General features: G+C 44.5%; 1 protein-coding gene across 1 annotated transcript in view; it reads right to left on the reverse strand.

The window, feature by feature from the left end:
- The window catches only part of LOC106613407 (transcriptional coactivator YAP1), a 58,596-nt gene that overhangs the window by 17,811 nt on the left and 18,421 nt on the right, over positions 1 to 22,364 (reverse strand). The window contains exons 5-6 of the mRNA XM_045724945.2: positions 11,637 to 11,815; positions 10,261 to 10,394 (exon numbers count right to left, since the gene is read on the reverse strand). Of these exons, the coding sequence (XP_045580901.1) occupies positions 10,261 to 10,394; positions 11,637 to 11,815 (313 nt within the window). The remainder of the gene's footprint in view (positions 1 to 10,260; positions 10,395 to 11,636; positions 11,816 to 22,364) is intronic.

Genomic DNA, 22,364 nt, shown 5'->3' on the forward strand with positions numbered 1-22,364 from the left:
ACACAAGAGACAGGACACATCAAATGTTATTATTTTATAATGTAATTACTGTTAAACCTTATAGTAATTTTCTATAATGAAATCTGCTGAGAGAGAGAAAGAGAGAGAGGACTGATGAGGGGAGAGGAGAGCAGGGAAGGGAGGAGAGAGGCATTGAGCCAGGGAAGGGGAGGGACACCAGACGGGCCTGTCTACTGACCCAAATCACATGTTCATACGGGCTGTTTGGTATTGGTTGGCTGTCTAGTCAGCCTGACTCTCATTGGCTGGCTGCCTATTTCACGTAGCTCTCATTGGCTGGCTGTGTATTCAGCCGTGCCCTCAATCACTAGCTGTAAGGAACAGCCTATTCTTTAAGTAGAGGATCCAGAGCCCAGAGTTGTTCCTGCTCCTCTGTATATAGAGGCTCTAGAGCCCAGAGTTATTCCTGCTCTTTAGTAGAGGCTCCAGAGCCCAGAGTTGTTCCTGCTCTTTAGTAGAGGCTCTAGAGCCCAGAGTTGTTCCTGCTCCTTTAGTAGAGGCTCCAGAGCCCAGAGTTGTTCCTGCTCTTTAGTAGAGGCTCCAGAGCCCAGAGTTGTTCCTGTCCTTTAGTAGAGGCTCCAGAGCCCAGAGTTTTTCCTGCTCCTTTAGTAGAGGCTCCAGAGCCCAGAGTTGTTCCTGCTCCTTAAGTAGAGGCTCCAGAGCCCAGAGTTGTTCCTGCTCCTTAAGTAGAGGCTCCAGAGCCCAGAGTTGTTCCTGCTCCTTTAGTAGAGGATCCAGAGCCCAGAGTTGTTCCTGCTCCTCTGTATGTAGAGGCTCCAGAGCCCAGAGTTGTTCCTGCTCTTTAGTAGAGGCTCCAGAGCCCAGAGTTGTTCCTGCTCCTTAAGTAGAGGCTCCAGAGCCCAGAGTTGTTCCTGCTCCTTAAGTAGAGGCTCCAGAGCCCAGAGTTGTTCCTGCTCCTTTAGTAGAGGATCCAGAGCCCAGAGTTGTTCCTGCTCCTCTGTATGTAGAGGCTCCAGAGCCCAGAGTTGTTCCTGCTCTTTAGTAGAGGCTCCAGAGCCCAGAGTTGTTCCTGCTCTTTAGTAGAGGCTCCAGAGCCCAGAGTTGTTCCTGCTCCTTAAGTAGAGGATCCAGAGCCCAGAGTTGTTCCTGCTCCTTTAGTAGAGGCTCCAGAGCCCAGAGTTGTTCCTGCTCCTTTAGTAGAGGCTCCAGAGCCCAGAGTTGTTCCTGCTCCTCTGTATGTAGAGGCTCCAGAGCCCAGAGTTGTTCCTGCTCTTTAGTAGAGGCTCCAGAGCCCAGAGTTGTTCCTGCTCTTTAGTAGAGGCTCCAGAGCCCAGAGTTGTTCCTGCTCTTTAGTAGAGGCTCCAGAGCCCAGAGTTGTTCCTGCTCTTTAGTAGAGGCTCCAGAGCCCAGAGTTGTTCCTGCTCCTTAAGTAGAGGCTCCAGAGCCCAGAGTTGTTCCTGCTCCTTTAGTAGAGGCTCCAGAGCCCAGAGTTGTTCCTGCTCTTTAGTAGAGGATCCAGAGCCCAGAGTTGTTCCTGCTCCTTAAGTAGAGGCTCCAGAGCCCAGAGTTGTTCCTGCTCCTTTAGTAGAGGATCCAGAGCCCAGAGTTGTTCCTGCTCCTCTGTATGTAGAGGCTCCAGAGACTAGTCACATTAGGTTATGTTAAACCTGCTTTAAACTGCACATTGTGCTGCCAGGATAAAGAAATACACTATACCATTCAAGATAGTGAATGTTGTATAATAATTAGTAATCAACTTTATATTCAAAGTATTTATAAATAGATAAAAGACAGCATTAGAAGAAAGGATAATTATTGAAATAATACCTCTTCAAATATAAGGAACTGAAACACAAAAGTAGTTAAAAGCCTGAAATGAGGTAGGTATGAACATGGTAGGGATAAAAACACAGCAAACAGAGGACATAGAAGGCGCAGTATGTGGGTGGGTGTATTGTAATGGAAGGTGAAGGGTGTATTGTGATGGAAGGTGGGGCGTGGGTTGTAATGGAAGGTGGTGGGCGTGTGTTGTGATGGAAGGTGGTGGGCGTGTATTGTGATGGAAGGTGGTGGGCGTGTATTGTGATGGAAGGTGGTGGGCGTGTTGTGATGGAAGGTGGTGGGTGTATTGTAATGGAAGGTGGTGGGTGTATTGTGATGGAAGGTGGTGGGTGTATTGTAATGGAAGGTGGTGGGTGTATTGTAATGGAAGGTGGTGGGTGTATTGTAATGGAAGGTGGTGGGTGTATTGTGATGGAAGGTGGGGTGTGTATTGTGATGGAAGGTGGGGTGTGTGTTGTGATGGAAGGTGGGGTGTGTGTTGTGATGGAAGGTGGGGTGTGTGTTGTGATGGAAGGTGGGGTGTGTGTTGTGATGGAAGGTGGGGTGTGTGTTGTGATGGAAGGTGGGGTGTGTGTTGTGATGGAAGGTGGGGTGTGTATTGTAATGGAAGGTGGGGTGTGTATTGTGATGGAAGGTGGTGGGTGTATTGTAATGGAAGGTGGTGGGTGTATTGTAATGGAAGGTGGTGGGTGTATTGTAATGGAAGGTGGGGTGTGTGTTGTGATGGAAGGTGGGGTGTGTGTTGTGATGGAAGGTGGGGTGTGTGTTGTGATGGAAGGTGGTGGGTGTATTGTAATGGAAGGTGGTGGGTGTATTGTAATGGAAGGTGGTGGGTGTATTGTAATGGAAGGTGGGGTGTGTATTGTAGATGGAAGGTGGTGGGTGTATTGTGATGGAAGGTGGTGGGTGTATTGTGATGGAAGGTGGTGGGTGTATTGTAATGGAAGGTGGTGGGTGTATTGTAATGGAAGGTGGTGGGTGTATTGTAATGGAAGGTGGTGGGTGTATTGTAATGGAAGGTGGTGGGTGTATTGTAATGGAAGGTGGGGTGTGTATTGTAATGGAAGGTGAAGGGTGTGTATTGTAATGGAAGGTGAAGGGTGTGTATTGTAATGGAAGGTGAAGGGTGTGTATTGTGATGGAAGGTGAAGGGTGTGTATTGTGATGGAAGGTGAAGGGTGGGTATTGTAATGGAAGGTGGGGTGTGTATTGTAATGGAAGGTGAAGGGTGTGTATTGTGATGGAAGGTGAAGGGTGTGTATTGTGATGGAAGGTGAAGGGTGTGTATTGTGATGGAAGGTGAAGGGTGTATTGTGATGGAAGGTGGGGCGTGTGTTGTAATGGAAGGTGGTGGCGTGTGTTGTAATGGAAGGTGGTGGGTGTGTTGTGATGGAAGGTGGTGGGTGTATTGTAATGGAAGGTGGTGGGGTGTATTGTAATGGAAGGTGGTGGGTGTGTATTGTGATGGAAGGTGGTGGGTGTGTATTGTGATGGAAGGTAAAGGGTGTGTATTGTGATGGAAGGTGAAGGGTGTGTTGTGATGGAAGGTGGTGGGTGTGTTGTGATGGAAGGTGGTGGGTGTATTGTAATGGAAGGTGGTGGGTGTATTGTAATGGAAGGTGAAGGGTGTGTATTGTGATGGAAGGTGAAGGGTGTATTGTAATGGAAGGTGGGGTGTGTATTGTAATGGAAGGTGAAGGGTGTGTATTGTGATGGAAGGTGAAGGGTGTGTATTGTGATGGAAGGTGAAGGGTGTATTGTGATGGAAGGTGGGGCGTGTGTTGTAATGGAAGGTGGGGCGTGTGTTGTAATGGAAGGTGGGGCGTGTGTTGTGATGGAAGGTGGTGGGTGTGTTGTGATGGAAGGTGGTGGGTGTATTGTAATGGAAGGTGGTGGGTGTATTGTAATGGAAGGTGGTGGGTGTGTATTGTGATGGAAGGTGGTGGGTGTGTATTGTGATGGAAGGTGGGGTGTGTATTGTGATGGAAGGTAAAGGGTGTGTATTGTGATGGAAGGTGAAGGGTGTATTGTGATGGAAGGTGGGGTGTGGGTTGTAATGGAAGGTGGGGCGTGTGTTGTGATGGAAGGTAGGGCGTGTGTTGTGATGGAAGGTGGTGGGTGTGTATTGTGATGGAAGGTGGGGTGTGTGTTGTGATGGAAGGTGGGGTGTGTGTTGTGATGGAAGGTGGTGGGTGTGTGTTGTGATGGAAGGTGGTGGGTGTATTGTAATGGAAGGTGGTGGGTGTATTGTAATGGAAGGTGGTGGGTGTATTGTAATGGAAGGTGGGGTGTGTGTTGTGATGGAAGGTGGTGGGTGTATCGTAATGGAAGGTGGTGGGTGTATCGTAATGGAAGGTGGTGGGTGTATTGTAATGGAAGGTGGTGGGTGTATTGTGATGGAAGGTGGGGTGTGTATTGTAATGGAAAGTGGTGGGTGTATTGTAATGGAAGGTGGTGGGTGTATTGTAATGGAAGGTGGTGGGTGTATTGTAATGGAAGGTGGTGGGTGTATTGTAATGGAAGGTGGTGGGTGTATTGTAATGGAAGGTGGTGGGTGTATTGTAATGGAAGGTGGTGGGTGTATTGTAATGGAAGGTGGGGTGTGTGTTGTAATGGAAGGTGGGGTGTGTGTTGTGATGGAAGGTGGGGTGTGTATTGTAATGGAAGGTGGGGTGTGTATTGTGATGGAAGGTGGTGGGTGTGTTGTGATGGAAGGTGGGGTGTGTATTGTAATGGAAGGTGGGGTGTGTGTTTTTGTGTTTGGAAAAGTCTGGAGTTGTTAGGAGAGGTGAATGGAGGTGAATGGAGGCGAATGGAGTATAATAACAGGTGTACTCTAATACCGGTCATAATATTACAGCACAAAACAAATAAACAAGTGCCAAAACACGGTAAAAAAACAGAAAGTGCAACGCCTGGAAAAATACCCGTAAGAAATACCACCTCAACAATAAACACAAAGACATGGAGGGGAACAGAGGACTAAATACATGCAGTGTGATTAGGGAATGAAAACCAGGTGTGTATGAAACTAGACAAAACAAATGGACATATGAGAAATGGAGCGGCGATGGCTAGAAGGCCGGTGACGTCGACCGCCGAACGAACCAGGAGAGGAGACGACTTCGGCGGAAGTCGTGACAGGAGTTAAGTGAACAAAAAAAGAAAATGGTTGCACATCCCAGAGCCCATGTGTGTCTGTGAGCAGGAGTTGTGAAAGAGAGAGCTTTCAATTTTGTGCAGATATGGGATATACATTTTAAAATAGATTATAAATATAGTTTATTTATTTATTGTCCTATCATGATGGAGCGGTCTCCAACACTATACCCTAGACACCCACCTGAACGACCCACACACACTAAGGAGAAGTTTATATCTGTTTTATAGACCTACTGTAAGTAGCCAATAGGCAGGCAGTGGTTCTGAGCCTGTCTGACAGGGTTGGTCCTGCAGTGGTTCTGAGCCTGCCTGGCAGGGTTGGTCCTGCAGTGGTTCTGAGCCTGCCTGGCAGGGTTGGTCCTACAGTGGTTCTGAGCCTGCCTGGCAGGGTTGGTCCTACAGTGGTTCTGAGCCTGCCTGGCAGGATTGGTCCTACAGTGGTTCTGAGCCTGCCCGGCAGGATTGGTCCTACAGTGGTTCTGAGCCTGCCCGGCAGGATTGGTCCTACAGTGGTTCTGAGCCTGTCTGGTCAGGATTGGTCCTACAGTGGTTCTGAGCCTGTCTGGTCAGGATTGGTCCTACAGTGGTTCTGAGCCTGTCTGGTCAGGATTGGTCCTACAGTGGTTCTGAGCCTGTCTGGTCAGGATTGGTCCTACAGTGGTTCTGAGCCTGCCCGGCAGGATTGGTCCTACAGTGGTTCTGAGCCTGCCCGGCAGGATTGGTCCTACAGTGGTTCTGAGCCTGCCTGGCAGGATTGGTCCTACAGTGGTTCTGAGCCTGTCTGGTCAGGATTGGTCCTACAGTGGTTCTGAGCCTGTCTGGTCAGGATTGGTCCTACAGTGGTTCTGAGCCTGCCCGGCAGGATTGGTCCTACAGTGGTTCTGAGCCTGCCCGGCAGGATTGGTCCTACAGTGGTTCTGAGCCTGCCTGGCAGGATTGGTCCTGTAAAGCCAGAGCCCCCTGATGGGAGAGCATAATATACAAGGAATTCTCAAAGCCGCTAATGAGAACCTTGACGACCTTGTACCTAGCCGGTGGGGATTCCAGGGGGGGTGCCCCCCCACCCAGGCAGTGGCAGCGCTGGCATCACTAGCTGCAGTAACCCATGGGGAGGGGGTCACACTCAGACAATCAGAGAGGGGGTATATTATTGTGGTCCTGGTTGCACAAAATCATGAAAAGGTCTGACTGCAGAGATGCTTGGGGGAACGGTCACAGCGGGGGACCAGTGTGTGTTTCAGGGGAAAGGGGTCTATCTGTGCTCCGTTCAGCTAGGACTCGATATTAATCACATCTCCACATTCTTGCTCAATTTTGCATGACTTCTCAAACAACTTATCTCTTGAGACTTGGGGATGGAACATCTGTTGAACATCTGAGCTTGTGGTTGTTTCTGGGGAAATTGTGTGTGTGTGTGTGTGTGTGTGTGTGTGTGTGTGTGTGTGTGTGTGTGTGTGTGTGTGTGTGTGTGTGTGTGTGTGTGTGTGTGTGTGTGTGTTTCCCACATCTGTTGCTATGAGGTAATGATGTTAGGGATAAATATAGGATGAATCACAATAATTGTGAATACTTGCTAAAAGTGTAAATGTTGTAATACCAATTCCGGTTATAGGTAACAATCCTTCGTATGAACTGCCAAAATGATTGGGCATATTATTCACTAATTGTGGAAATAAAATAAGATATATAAGATGTTTTAATATATACTTTTAAATAACTATATACAATACAATGGAGGTGAGCGTTTTGGCTGTTAATCTGCTTCTGTTATGTGGGTGGCACTGGGCGCTCTTTATAAAGGATGGGTCCCCATCTCTCAAAGGCCCTAGGATCCAGCTGGACAGGGGTGGTCTGCCAGTCACTGGGACGACCTGGGATCCAGGTGGACAGGGGTGGTCTGCCAGTCACTGGGACGACCTGGGATCCAGGTGGACAGGGGTGGTCTGCCAGTCACTGGGACGACCTGGGATACAGGTGGACAGGGGTGGTGGTCTGCCAGTCACTGGGACGACCTGGGATCCAGGTGGACAGGGGTGGTCTGCCAGTCACTGGGACGACCTGGGATCCAGGTGGACAGGGGTGGTCTGCCAGTCACTGGGACGACCTGGGATCCAGGTGGACAGGGGTGGTGGTCTGCCAGTCACTGGGACGACCTGGGATCCAGGTGGACAGGGGTGGTGGTCTGCCAGTCACTGGGACGACCTGGGATACAGGTGGACAGGGGTGGTCTGCCAGTCACTGGGACGACCTGGGATCCAGGTGGACAGGGGTGGTGGTCTGCCAGTCACTGGGACGACCTGGGATCCAGGTGGACAGGGGTGGTGGTCTGCCAGTCACTGGGACGACCTGGGATCCAGGTGGACAGGGGTGGTGGTCTGCCAGTCACTGGGACGACCTGGGATACAGGTGGACAGGGGTGGTCTGCCAGTCACTGGGACGACCTGGGATCCAGGTGGACAGGGGTGGTGGTCTGCCAGTCACTGGGACGACCTGGGATCCAGGTGGACAGGGGTGGTGGTCTGCCAGTCACTGGGACGACCTGGGATCCAGGTGGACAGGGGCGGTCTGCCAGTCACTGGGACGACCTGGGATCCAGGTGGACAGGGGCGGTCTGCCAGTCACTGGGACGACCTGGGATCCAGGTGGACAGGGGTGGTCTGCCAGTCACTGGGACGACCTGGGATCCAGGTGGACAGGGGCGGTCTGCCACCTGCACCTCATCATTTCCCTGATTACTCCCCCTATATCTATAGCACTGGGTTGTCATTTCCCGTTAGGCGTTAGTGTCTCTGCTTATGTTCTCGTGTCCAGATGCTTCTCTTGGTTTTGTATCATTACAGGTTCATTTACAGTAAATTCTCCAAATGCACCTGCTTCCTAACACCCTGCGTCTCCACATGACTTTGCTACCATGTAAAGGAAAATACCTGTCTATTTGTGGAAAACTCACCCTGATTAACTCTTTAGTCATGTCCCAGTTGACCCTGATTAACTCTTTAGTCATGTCCCAGTTGACCCTGATAAACTGGGAAATGACTAAAGAGTTAATCTATTTGCTTATGGCCTTGCCTACACCTAGCGACCTGCTTTTTAAATTATATGAGAAAAAAAGATTCCATTTTGTTTGGAATGGCATTTCATTCATTTATATAATGAAAATGAATTCGGAGGGCAGAAATTATTAAATAATAAAGCATTTGACCTCTCACTAAAGGCTTCAGTCATACAGAAGTTATACTTAAATCTGAACTGGTTCTCTACCAGATTAGTAAAAATGTCTCACCCCATGTTCAAAAATAGCCTTTTTCCCTTTATTCACATTACAACCTCTTGGTTTTAGCTCTGACATGCACTGTCAATTGTGGGACCTTATATAGACAGGTGTGTGTCTTTCCAAATCAAGTCCAATCATTTGAATTTACCACAGATGGACTCCAATCAAGTTGCAGAAACATCTGAATGATGATCAATAGAAACAGGATGCGCCTGAGTTCAATTTCAAGTCTCATAGCAACGGGTCTGACTACTTATGTAAATAAGGTATTTATGTTTGTTTTTTTATACATTCGCAAACATTTGTGTGTAGACTGCTGAGGAGTTTTATTTATTTAATCCATTTTAGAATAAGGCTGTAATGTAACAAAATGTTGAAAAAGTTAAGGGGTTTGAATACTTTTCGAATGCAAGTGAAAAGATGGAAGCCTGTACAGAATATAAATATTCCAAAACATGCATCTGTTTGCGACAAGGCACTAAAGTAATACTGGCAAAGCAATTTACTTTTTGTCCTTAATACAAAGTGTTATGTTTGGGTCAAATCCAACACAACACATTACTGAGTACCACTCTGCATTCTTTCAAGCATAGTTGTGGCTGCATCATGTTATGGGTATCCTTGTAATCATTAAGGACTGGGGAATTTTTCAGGGTAAAACCAAAACAGACAGTTGGGAGATTAATTCACCTTTCAGCAATAACCTAAAACACAAAGATAAATCTACACTGGAGTTGCTTACCAAGAAGACAGTGAATGTTCTTGAGTGGCCAAGTAACAGTTTTGACTTAAATCTACTTGAAAATCTATGGTAAGACCTGAAAATGGTTGTCTAGTAATGATCAACAACCAATTTGACAGAGCTAGAAAAGAATTTTAAAAAGAATAATGTCCAAATGTGTGGAAACCTCTTCGAGTCTTACAGAGAAAGTCTGTAATCGCTGCCAAAGTGTTGACAAAGGGGTGTGAATACCTACGTAAATTACATATTTCTGTATTTAATTTTGATTTTTTTTCCCCCCGAACATTCCTAAAAACATGTTGTCATTATTGTCACTGTGTGTAAAGATATGTAATCCATGTTGAACTGGGAATAAGTCAAGGGGTTTGAATACTTCCTGAAGTAACTAATACTTTAAACACTATTTCACAAATCATGAGTCGTGTACTTTTCCCATCTGTGTATTGGGGCGGCAGGGTAGCCTACTGGTTAGAGCGTTGGGCCAGTAACCGAAAGGTTGCTGCATCGAATCCCTGAGCTGACAAGGTAAAAATCTGTCGTTCTGCCCCTGAACAAGGCAGTTAACCCAGGTAAAATAAATGTACAAAAATATCGGTAAAGTCTAGCCGATCTAGAACACTCAGAGCTTGTTTCCTGGACACAGATTTAACTAAACTAAGGCCAGGATTCAATTCGATTGCGTATTTGGACAATGTGCCATTTAAAGGTGAAATCCGATTGACACAGTGTTTACAGTGAATGTGCTTTCCGTGAAGGCGGGAACATTGCCTTTAAAAGGTCCATTGCAGACAAAGCAGGATCAGAATTCCGGCCTAAGACAAATAAGTTCCAGACAAAGAGGTAGGCGTACCTGTCATTGTAATGGCTTATGGTAGACCTAGTCCATTATAACACTTTCTCTAAGCTCATAAGGCGTACCTGTCATTGTAATGGCTTATGGTAGTTCTAGTCCATTATAACACTTTCTCTAAGCTCATAAGGCGTACCTGTCATTGTAATGGCTTATGGTAGTTCTAGTCCATTATAACACTTTCTCTAAGCTCATAAGGCGTACCTGTCATTGTAATGGCTTATGGTAGTTCTAGTCCATTATAACACTTTCTCTAAGCTCATAAGGCGTACCTGTCATTGTAATGGCTTATGGTAGTTCTAGTCCATTATAACACTTTCTCTAAGCTCATAAGGCGTACATGTCATTGTAATGGCTTATGGTAGACCTAGTCCATTATAACACTTTCTCTAAGCTCATAAGGCGTACCTGTTGAGGAATGGGTCATTGCTGTTGGTGGTCATGATTCTGGCGTCCTGGCCCAGCCCAGGGGATGAGACGGGGTTAGGGGTTCCCCCATCCAGCTCCATACTGGTGGGCAGTTGGTTTCTCAGAGCAAGCTCCTTCAACACACAACATACACATTCCACGTCTTAGTGGAGCACATACACATGACTTGCCAATTAGCAAACCCTTTTATCCAAAAGCACACATTTTTGTACGGGTGGCCCCAGGAATCGAACCCACAAACATGACTTGCAACCGCCATGTTCTACCAACTGAACCACACAGGACCATAGTAAGCTGTAATTCTATGTTTTTGACTGATATTCTGATTACCTGTTTGTTTAATTTCTACTAAGTAAACGTGTCAGTGGCTCTATAACGCTACTACATTATCTCAGAACACTCCTCAGCCCAGATCATAACTGATCACACCACTCAGGAAATATGTGTTAAGACTGAAAGAACTAAGTCTGTCTGTCTGTCACAGAGTTCATTTGCGTTCTATCCACTGTACACTGTATATGAAGTTAAATCTAGGATTAAACAGATAGACATCATCACACAGTTAAGTGATCCTTCCACTTGTGTGGTGAGACTGGGATACTGTGTGGTGAGACTGGGATACTGTGTGGTGAGACTGGGATACTGTGTGGTGAGACTGGGATACTGTGTGGTGAGACTGGGATACTGTGTGGTGAGACTGGGATACTGTGTGGTGAGACTGGGATACTGTGTGGTGAGACTGGGATACTGTGTGGTGAGACTGGGATACTGTGTGGTGAGACTGGGATACTGTGTGGTGAGACTGGGATACTGTGGTGAGACTGGGATACTGTGTACATATAAACATAGACATGGATCTGAGTTGGGATTCAGGTCAGGTTATATAGACATGGATCTGAGTTGGGATTCAGGTCAGGTTATATAGAGATGGATCTGAGTTGGGATTCAGGTCAGGTTATATAGACATGGATCTGAGTTGGGATTCAGGTCAGGTTATATAGACATGGATCTGAGTTGGGATTCAGGTCAGGTTATATAGAGATGGATCTGAGTTGTGATTCAGGTCAGGTTATATAGACATGGATCTGAGTTGTGATTCAGGTCAGGTTATATAGACATGGATCTGAGTTGGGATTCAGGTCAGGTTATATAGACATGGATCTGAGTTGGGATTCAGGTCAGGTTATATAGACATGGATCTGAGTTGGGATTCAGGTCAGGTTATATAGAGATGGATCTGAGTTGTGATTCAGGTCAGGTTATATAGACATGGATCTGAGTTGTGATTCAGGTCAGGTTATATAGACATGGATCTGAGTTGGGATTCAGGTCAGGTTATATGGATTTCTGCTGACCTGTGGTCTGGTGCGGAGCAGCTCCTGGTGTTTCAGTCTCAACCTCTCCTTCTCCATCTGCAGCTGCTGGAGCCTCATCTGGTTGCTGCCCACCATGACTCCTTCACTCTGGGGTCTGGAGGGCAGCTGGCCCCCCTGCTTACCTGGAGCACTCTGGGTGATACGCTGCTGGTTCAGGCCTACAGGGGGGGGGGGGGGGGGGGGGGATATTTATCAGATTTTACAACACACAAATCATCCAGCATTGTTGGTGTACTGTTCATTTGCTGTACTGTGAATTGGGTGTACTGTTCGCTTAAGCAATCTCACTAGAATAAAGACCTCCATTCCTGCCATTATTGAAAGAGATTGTGATACCTCACATCTCGAAATTGGGCTACTTAATGTTAGATCGCTCACTTCCAAGGCAGTTATAGTCAATGAACTAATTACTGATCATAATCTTGATGTGATTGGCCTGACTGAAACATGGCTTAAACCTGATGAATTTACTGTGTTAAATGAGGCCTCTCCTCCTGGTTACACTAGTGACCATATCCCCCGCGCATCCCACAAAGGCGGAGGTGTTGCTAACATTTACAATAGCAAATTTCAATTTACAAAAACCCCCAGATGTTGTCGTCTTTTGAGCTTCTAGTCATGAAATCTATGCAGCCTACTCAATCACTTTTTATAGCTACTGTTTACAGGCCTCCTGGGCCATATGCAGCGTTCCTCACTGAGTTCCCTGAATTCCTATCGGACATTGTAGTCATCGCAGATAATATTCACATTTTTGGTGACTTTAATATTCACATGGAAAAGTCCACAGACCCACTCCAAAAAGAAATTTTGGAGCCGTCATCGACTCAGTGGGTTTTGTCCAACATGTCTCCGGACCAACTCACTTCCACAGTCATACTCTGGACCTAGTTTTGTCCCATGGAATAAATGTTGTGGATCTTAATGTTTTTCACCATAATCCTGGACTATCGGACCACCATTTTATTACGTTTGCAATCGCAACAAATAATCTGCTCAGACCCCAACCAAGGAGCATCAAAAGTCGTGCTATAAATTCTCAGACAACCCAGAGATTCCTTGATGCCCTTCCAGACTCCCTCTGCCTACCCAAGGACGTCAGAGGACAAAAATCAGTTAACCACCTAACCGAGGAACTAAATTTAACCTTGCGCAATACCCTAGATGCAGTTGCACCCCTAAAAACATTTGTCATAAGAAACTAGCTCCCTGGTATACAGAAAATACCCGAGCTCTGAAATAAGCTTCAAGAAAATTGGAATGGAAATGGCACCACACCAAACTGGAAGTCTTCCGACTAGCTTGGAAAGACAGTACCGTGCAGTATCGAAGAGCCCTCACTGCTGCGCGATCATCCTATTTTTCCAACTTAATTGAGGAAAATAAGAACAATCCGAAATGTCTTATTGATACTGTCGCAAAGCTAACTAAAAAGCAGCATTCCCCAAGAGAGGATGGCTTTCACTTCAGCAATAAATTTATGAACGTCTTTGAGGAAAAGATCATGATCATTAGAAAGCAAATTAAGGACTCCTCTTTAAATCTGGGTAGGACTTACCCAGATTTAAATCTGCCAGTACCTAGGATCAAGGGAGACACTAAAGTGTTTTAGTACTATATCTCTTGACACAATGATGAAAATAATCATGGCCTCTAAACCTTCAAGTTGCTTACTGGACCCTATTCCAACTAAACTACTGAAAGAGCTGCTTCCTGTGCTTGGCCCTCCTATGTTGAACATAATAAACAGCTCTCTATCCACCGGATGTGTACCAAACTCACTAAAAGTGGCAGTAATAAAGCCTCTCTTGAAAAAGCCAAACCTTGACCCAGAAAATATAAAAAAACTATCGGCCTATATCGAATCTTCCATTCCTCTCAAACATTTTAGAAAAAGCTGTTGCGTATACAAACAATGTATACGAAATGCTTCAGTCTGGTTTTAGACCCCATCATAGCACTGAGACTGCACTTGTGAATGTGGTAAATTACCTTTTAAGGGCGTCAGACTGAGGCTCTGCATCTGTCCTCGTGCTCCTAGACCTTAGTGCTGCTTTTGATACCATCGATCACCACATTCTTTTGGAGAGATTGGAAACGCAAATTGGTCTACATGGACAAGTTCTGGCAAGGTTTAGATCTTATCTGTCGGAAAGATATCAGTTTGTCTCTGTGAATGGCTTGTCCTCTGACAAATCAACTGTACATTTCGGTGTTCCTCAAGGTTCCGTTTTAGGACCACTATTGTTTTCACTATATATTTTACCTCTTGGGGATGTCATTTGAAAACATAAATGTTAAATTTCACTGCTATGCGGATGACACACAGCTGTACATTTCAATGAAACATGGTGAAGCCCCAAAATTGCCCTCGCTGGAAGCCTGTGTTTCAGACATAAGGAAGTGGATGGCTGCAAACTTTCTACTTTTAAACTCGGACAAAACAGAGATGCTTGTTCTAGGTCCCAAGAAACAAAGAGATCTTCTGTTGAATCTGACAATTAATCTGGATGGTTGTACAGTCGTCTCAAATAAAACTGTGAAGGACCTCGGCGTTACTCTGCACCCTGATCTTTCTTTTGACGAACATATCAAGACTCTTTCAAGGACAGCTTTTTTCCATTTACGTAACATTGCAAAAATCTGAAATTTTCTGTCCAAAGATTATGCAGAAAAATGTATCCATGCTTTTGTTACTTCTTGGTTGGACTACTGCAATGCTCTACTTTCCGGCTAAAGCACTAAATAAACTTCAGTTAGTGCTAAATACAGCTGCTAGAATCCTGACTAGAACCAAAAAAATTGATCATATTACTCCAGTGCTAGCCTCCCTACACTGGCTTCCTGTTAAGGCAAGGGCTGATTTCAAGGTTTTACTGCTAACCTACAAAGCATTACATGGGTTTGCTCCTACCCATCTTTCTGATTTGGTCCTGCCGTACATACCTACACGTATGCTACGGTCACAAGACGCAGGCCTCCTAATTGTCCCTAGAATTTCTAAGCAAACAGCTGGAGGCAGGCTTTCTCCTATAGAGCTCCATTTTTATGGAATGGTCTGCCTACCTATGTGAGTGACGCAGACTCGGTCTCAACCTTTAAGTCTTTATTGAAGACTCATCTCTTCAGTAGGTCCTATGATTAAGTATAGTCTGGCCCAGGAGTGTGAAGGTGAACGGAAAAGCACTGGAGCAACGACCCGCCCTTGCTGTCTCTGCCTGGCCGGTTCCCCTCTCTCCACTGTGATTCTCTGCCTCTAACCCTATTACAGGGGCTGAGTCACTGGCTTACTGGTGCTCTTCCATGCTGTCCCTAGGAGGGGTGCATCACTTAAGTGGGTTGAGTCACTGATGTGATCTTCCTGTCCGGGTTGGTGCCCCCCCTTGGGTTGTGCCGTGGCAGAGATCTTTGTGGGCTATACTCGGCCTTGTCTCAGAATGTTAAGTTGGTGGTTGAAGATATCCCTCTAGTGGTGTGGGGACTGTGCTTTGGCAAAGTGGGTGGGGTTATATCCTGCCTGTTTGGCCATGTCTGGGGGTATCGTCGGATGGGGTCACAGTCAGGGGGCTAGGGTCAGTCTGTTATATCTGGAGTATTTCTCCTGTCTTATCCGGTGTCCTGTGTGAATTTAAGTCTCTCTCTCTCTCTCTCTCTCTCTAATATATTTAAATAAAACAAATATATAAAAAAAAGTATTCCACAATGCATCTCACAAGTCTTCCAGAACGCATAAAACAGTGAATCTCCTCCTCTTTCTGACTCACAGACAGGCAGACTATGTTAGTTTACTACACTGTTGCAATGTGAATTGCTCATAAGGACACACACACACACACTCTGGGAAGGGTGTGCCAGCTGAGTACTATTAAAATGACCTGCAGCTTTCTGTTCTTTGAAGGTTGGGTCAATATTTGTCTGCTGTCAATTTAACAGGGAGGCTATTGCCAGGCTGTTGCATTTCCAGGGTGCTGCATTTCCTGGGTTGAGATAAGAAAAAAAGAAAGACACAACTACAAGTGATAGAAAGGGTTAAGGTTAGGAACTAGTGATAGAAAGGGTTAAGGTTAGGAACTAGTGATAGAAAGGGTTAAGGTTAGGAACTAGTGATAGAAAGGGTTAAGGTTAGGCACTAGTGATAGAAAGGCAATATGATCAATATGAAAAGGTCCATGGTGAGAAAAACAAGACAAACTGGGCCTTATCAGAAGTGTCTGGTCGGTCACATCTGGGTATAGGTTTAGTGTCTGGTAGGTCACATCTGCCAATCAGTAGTGTTGTGAAAAGGTAGGGGTGGTATACAGAAGATAGCCCTATTTGGTAAAAGACCAAGTCCATATTATGACAAGAACGGATCAAGTAAGCAAAATTAAATGACAGTCCATCATTACTTTGAAGGTCAGTCAATCCAGAACATTTCAAGAACTTTGAAAGTTACTTCAAGTACTTCAGTCGCAAAAACCATCAAGCACTATGATTAAACTGGCTCTCGGGAAGGATAAGTTCATTAGAGCATGAGCACCGCCACAAGAACGGAAGACCCAGAGTTATCTCTGCTGCAGAGGATAAGTTCATGAGAGTTACCAGCCTCAGAAATTGCAGCCCAATTAAATGCTTCACAGGGTTCAAGTAACAGACGCATCTCAACATCAACTGTTCAGAGGAAACAGGCCTTCATGGTCAAATTGCTGAAAAAAAAACACTCCTAAAGGACATCAATAAGAAGAGACTTGCTTGGGCCAAGAAACACGAGCAATGGACATTAGATAGGTGGAAATCGGTCCTTTGGTCTGATGAGTCCAAATTTGAGATTTTTGTTTTCAACTGCTGTGCTATTTGTGAGATGCAGAGTAGGTGAACGGATGATCTCTGCATGTGTAGTTCCCACGGTGAAGCATGGAGGAGGAGGTGTGATGGTGAGGGGGTACTTTGCTGGTGACACTGATTTATTTAGAATTCAAGGTACACTTAACCAGCATGGCTACCACAGCATTCTGCAGTGATACGCTATCGCATCTGTTTTGCGCTTAGTGGGACATTTGTTTTTCAACAGACAATGACCCAAAACACACCTCCAGGCTCTGTAAGGGGTTTTTGACCAAGAAGGAGAGTGATGGAGTGCTGCATCAGATGACCTGGCCTCCACAATCACCTGACCTCAACCCAATTGAGATGGTTTGAGATGAGTTGGACCGCAGAGTGAAGGAAAAGCAGTAAAGAAGTGCAAGGCATATGTGGGAACTCCTTCAAGACTGTTTGAAAAGCATTCCAGATGAAGCTGGTTGAGAGACTGACAAGAGTGGAGGCCAGGTCATCTGATGCCAAGAGTGGGCAAAGCTGTCATCAAGACAAAGGGTGGCTACTTTGAAGAATCTCAAATAAAATATATTTTGCTTTGTTTAACTTCTTACGTATCATTGGGACGCTAGCGTCCCACCTCGACAACATCCGGTGAAATTGCAGAGCGCCAAATTCAAATGACAGAAATCGTAATATTAAACATTCATGAAAATACAAGTGTCATACATAATTTAAAAGCTTAACTTCTTGTTAATCCAGCCGCTTTGTCAGATTTCAAAAAGGCTTTACAGCGAAAGCACACCATGCGATTACCTGAGGACAGCGCCCCGCACACAAAAGCATTACATACATTTCCCAACCAAGCAGATGTGTCACGAAAGTCACAAATAGCGATAAAATAAAATCAATTACCTTTGAAGATCTTCATCTGGTTGCAATCAAAAGGGTCCTAGCTACATAACAAATGGTCCTTTTGTTCGATAAAGTCCTTCTTTATATCCCAAAAAAGTATGTTTCAATGGCGCGCTTGACTCAGTAATCCACCGGTTTCCCTCGTTCAAAATGCATACAAATGAATCCCGTAAGATACCAATAAACTTCTTCCAAACATATCAATCAATGTTCCTAATCAATCCTCAGGTACCCTAATATGTAAATAAACGATAAAAATTTAAGCCTGAGAATACCGGAGACCATTACCGGAGATAAATAACGAAGTGCATGCCCTTACCGGAACGCGCAACAAACACTACAGCCAAAATTGGAGCCACTTACAAAAACTACAAATTCTTGCTCATTTTTCAAAAAACAAGGCTGAAACTCTTTCTGAAGACTGTTGACATCTAGTGGAAGCCCTAGGAACTGCAATCTGGGAGGCCTTCCTTTTATATTCCCATTCCCAGCCATTGTAATCAATTGTGAGCTGGAGAAGAAAAAAAAATATGGATGGATTGTCCTCGGGTTTTCGCCTGCCATATCAGTTCCTTTATACTCACATACATCATTTGAACAGTTTTGGAAACTTTAGAGTGTTTTCTATCCATTACACGCATATCCTAGCTTCTGCGCCTGAGTAACAGGCAGTTTACTTTGGGCACCTCATTCATCTAAACTTCCGGATACTGCCCCCTAGCCCGAAGAAGTTAACACTTTTTTGGGTTACTACATGATTCCATATGCGTTAATTCATAGTTCTGATGTCTTCACTATTATTCTACAATATAGAAAACAGTAAAAATAAAATAAAAACCTTTGAATGAGTAGGTGTGTCCAAACTTTTGACTGGTACTGTATATGGAATGGAATGTATAGACTTCATCGACAGAATGTGGATAGAATGTGTGACCCATTTCAGGAAACTAGGTGTATGTCGCGGGTCACGACTTCACAAGAGAGCCATTTCAACATAGACTTTTTTTTATTTTTATCAAAATGCGTTTTTTGACAGAAATGCCTTCTCGAACAGGTGAACTTTCATGTGCCTTAATAACAAACTTGTATGCCATCTGTAAATACGAATAAAATTGTTAAATTACGAGTCTAGTTGGTTTAGCCAAAGAAATAGACAGCAACCGCCCCGCTAGCCATGATTGGCTGAGATAATGAGTGGGCTGGACATAGAGAGATGAGTTTGGATTGGTCTGCCATATAGCACGCTTCTGTCTATTTGAGCTGGTCAGTATGTCTAAGTTATCCTGTCTAAATTATCCTGTCTAACATGGCTTTTTTTAGACATGTATCGTGTATTAAAACTGCATAAGTGTTGCTCTCCAATTTTTTGGAGGACTGAGTTTTGAAATCAGTGGAATACGAGTATGATAACTAAGGAGATGGAGAAAACACTTGTCCCCGGATTACATATTCAAACTAAGGGAAACTTGTATCACCGCCTGGTACGGCAACTGTTCCGCCCACAACCGTAAGACTCTCCAGAGGACAGTGAAGTCTGCACAACGCATCACCAGGGGCAAACTACCTGCCCTCCAGGACACCTACACCACCCGATGTCACAGGAAGGCCAAAAAGATCATCAAGGACAACAACCATCCGAGCCACTGCCTGTTCACCCCGCTACCATCCAGAAGGCGAGGACAGTACAGGTGCATCAAAGCTGGGACCGAGAGACTGAAAAACAGCTTCTATCTCAAGGCCATCAGACTGTTAAACAGCCATCACTAACATTGATTGCCTGCTGCCAACATACTGACTCATCTCTAGCCACTTTAATAATGGAAAAATGTATGTAATAAATGTATCACTAGCCACTTTAAACAATGCCACTTTATACAATGTTTACATACCCTACATTACTCATCTCATATGTATATACTGTACTCTATACCATCTACTGCATCTTGTCTATGCCATTCGGCCATCACCCATTCATATATTTATATGTACATATTCTTATTCATTCCTTTATAGTTGTGTGTAAAAGGTAGTTGTGAAATTGTTAGATTACTTGTTTCATATTACTGCACGGTCAGAACTAGAAGCAGAAGCATTTCGCTACACTCGCATTATCATCTACTAACCATGTGTATGTGACAAACAAAATTTGCTTTGATTTGGTCTTCAAAGCGTTGTTAAATGTGGTGGTTTGCACTTTCAGTTTTGCGCGAATGCTGCCATCTATCCACGGTTATTGGTTTGGGAAGGTTTTAATAGTCACAGTGGGAACATCATCCCCTATACACTTTGATGAACTCAAATCAAATTTTATTGGTCACTCACATGTGTTTAGCAGATGTTATTGTGGGTGTAGCAAAATGCTTGTAACTCAGTCACCATGTCAGTGTACATGACAATGTTACTCTCAGAGGAACATATCACAGTCCGTGTGATCAAAACAGTCTTGAAGCATGGATTCCAATTTGTCCGACTAAAGTTGAATAGACCTTAACACGGGTACTTCCTGTTTGAGTTTCTGACTATAGAAAGGGAGGAGAAAAAGGAATTTCTGATCTGATTTGTCGAAGGGAGGTCGGGGGAGGGCCCTGTAGCCATCCCGGAAGGGAGAGTAACAATGGTAGAGAGTTTTTGAAGCGCGAGCACTGCAAGCGATGTGTTGATACATGGCGATAGCGCCTTAGAACAAGGCTGACGTTTGACGTTTTCCTAACCAATTGTCACGACTTCCGCCAAAGTTGGTACCTCTCCTTGTTCGGGAGGCGTTCGGCAGTCGACGTCACCGGCTTTCTAGCCACCACCGATCTACGTTTCTTTTTCCATTTGTTTTGTCTTGATTGTACACACCTGGTTTCCATTACGTTATATTACGTTAGCAGAGTAGAACAGAGTAAAGTAGAACAGAGTAGAGTAGAACAGAGTAGAATAGAACAGAGTAGAGTAGAACAGAGTAGAGTAGAACAGAGTAGGTCAGAACAGAGTAGAGTAGAACAGAGTAGGTCAGAGCAGAGTAGAACATAGTAGAGTAGAACATTGTAGAGTAGAACAGAACAGAGTAGAACAGAACAGAGTAGAACAGAACAGAGTAGAGTAGAGCCAAGTAGAGTAGAGTAGAACATAGTAGAGTAAAACAGAGTAGAACAAAGTAGAGTAGAGCAGAGCAGAACATAGTAGAGTAGAACATAGTAGAGTAGAACAGAGTAGAGTAGAACAGAGTAGAGTAGAGTAGAACAGAGTAGAGTAGAACAGAGTAGGTCAGAGCAGAGTAGAACATAGTAGAGTAGAGCAGAGTAGAACATAGTAGAGTAGAATAGAACATAGTAGAGTAGAGTAGAACAGAGTAGAGTAGAACAGAGTAGAGTAGAACAGAGTAGAACATAGTAGAGTAGAACATAGTAGAGTAGAACATAGTAGAGTAGAACATAGTAGAGTAGAACATAGTAGAGTAGAACAGAACAGAGTAGAGTAGAACAGAACAGAGTAGAGTAGGTCAGAGCAGAGTAGAACATAGTAGAGTAGAACATAGTAGAGTAGAGCAGAGTAGAGTAGAACATAGTAGAGTAGAACATAGTAGAGTAGAACAGAACAGAGTAGAGCCAAGTAGAGTAGAACATAGTAGAACATAGTAGAACAAAGTAGAGTAGAGCAGAGTAGAGAAGAACATAGTAGAGTAGAACATAGTAGAGTAGAGCAGAGTAGAGTAGAACATAGTAGAGCAGAGTAGAACATAGTAGAGTAGAACAGAGTAGAGTAGAGAAGAGTAGAACAGAGTAGGTCAGAGCAGAACAGAGTAGAGTAGAACATAGTAGAGTAGAATAGAAAATAGTAGAGTAGAGCAGGGTAGAGTAGAACAGAGCAGATTAGAGCAGAGTAGAGTAGTGTAGAGCAGAGTACAACATAGTAGAGTACAACATTGTAGAGTAGAACAGAACAGAGTAGAACATAGTAAAGTAGAACATTGTAGAGTAGAACAGAACAGATCATAGTAGAATAGAATATAGTAGATTAGAACAGAACAGAGTATAGTAGAACAGAGTTGAGTTGAACAGAGTAGAGCTGAGTAGGACAGAGTAGAGTAGAACAGAATAGAGCAGAGTAGAGTAGGACAGAGTAGAGTAGAACAGAGTAGAGCAGAGTAGAGTAGAAGAGAGTAGAGTAGAACAGAGTAGAGTAGAATAGAAAATAGTAGCGTAGAACAGAGTAGAGTAGAACAGAGTAGGGCAGAGTAGAGTAGAAGAGAGTAAGGCAGAGTAGAACCGAGTAGAGCAGAACAGAGCAGAGAAGAACAGAGCAGAGCAGAGTAGAGCACAACAGAGTAGAGCAGAACAGAGTAGAGCAGAACAGAGTAGAGCAGAACAGAGTAGAGCAGAACAGAGTAGAGCAGAACAGAGTAGAGCAGAGTACAACAGAGTAGAGCAGTGTAAAGTAGAACAGAACAGAGTACAGTGGAGTAGAGTAGAGCAGAGTAGAGTAAAACATAGTAGAGTAGAGTTGAACAGAACAGAATAGAGTAGAGTAGAACAGAGTAGGTCAGAGCAGAACAGAGTAGAGTAGAGTAGAACATAGTAGAGTAGAACAGAGGTCAGAGTAGAGTAGAACATAGTAGAGTAGAGCAGAACAGAGCAGATTAGAGCAGAGTAGAGTAGTGTAGAGCAGAGCACAACATAGTAGAGTACAACATTGTAGAGTAGAACAGAACAGAGTAGAACATAGTAAAGTAGAACATTGTAGAGTAGAACAGAACAGTGTAGAACTGAACATAGTAGAACAGAATATAGTAGATTAGAACAGAACAGAGTATAGTAGAACAGAGTTGAGTAGAACAGAGTAGAGCTGAGTAGAGTAGAAGAGAGTAAGGCAGAGTAGAACAGAGTAGAACAGAAGAGAGCAGAGTAGAGTAGAACAGAGTAGAGTAGAACAGAGTAGAGTAGAATAGAAAATAGTAGCGTAGAACAGAGTAGAGTAGAAGAGAGTAAGGCAGAGCAGAGCAGAGAACAGAGC

Source organism: Salmo salar, chromosome 09 (genome assembly GCF_965601325.2).
Source record: "Salmo salar chromosome 09, fSalSal1, whole genome shotgun sequence".
Classification (NCBI taxonomy): domain Eukaryota; kingdom Metazoa; phylum Chordata; class Actinopteri; order Salmoniformes; family Salmonidae; genus Salmo; species Salmo salar.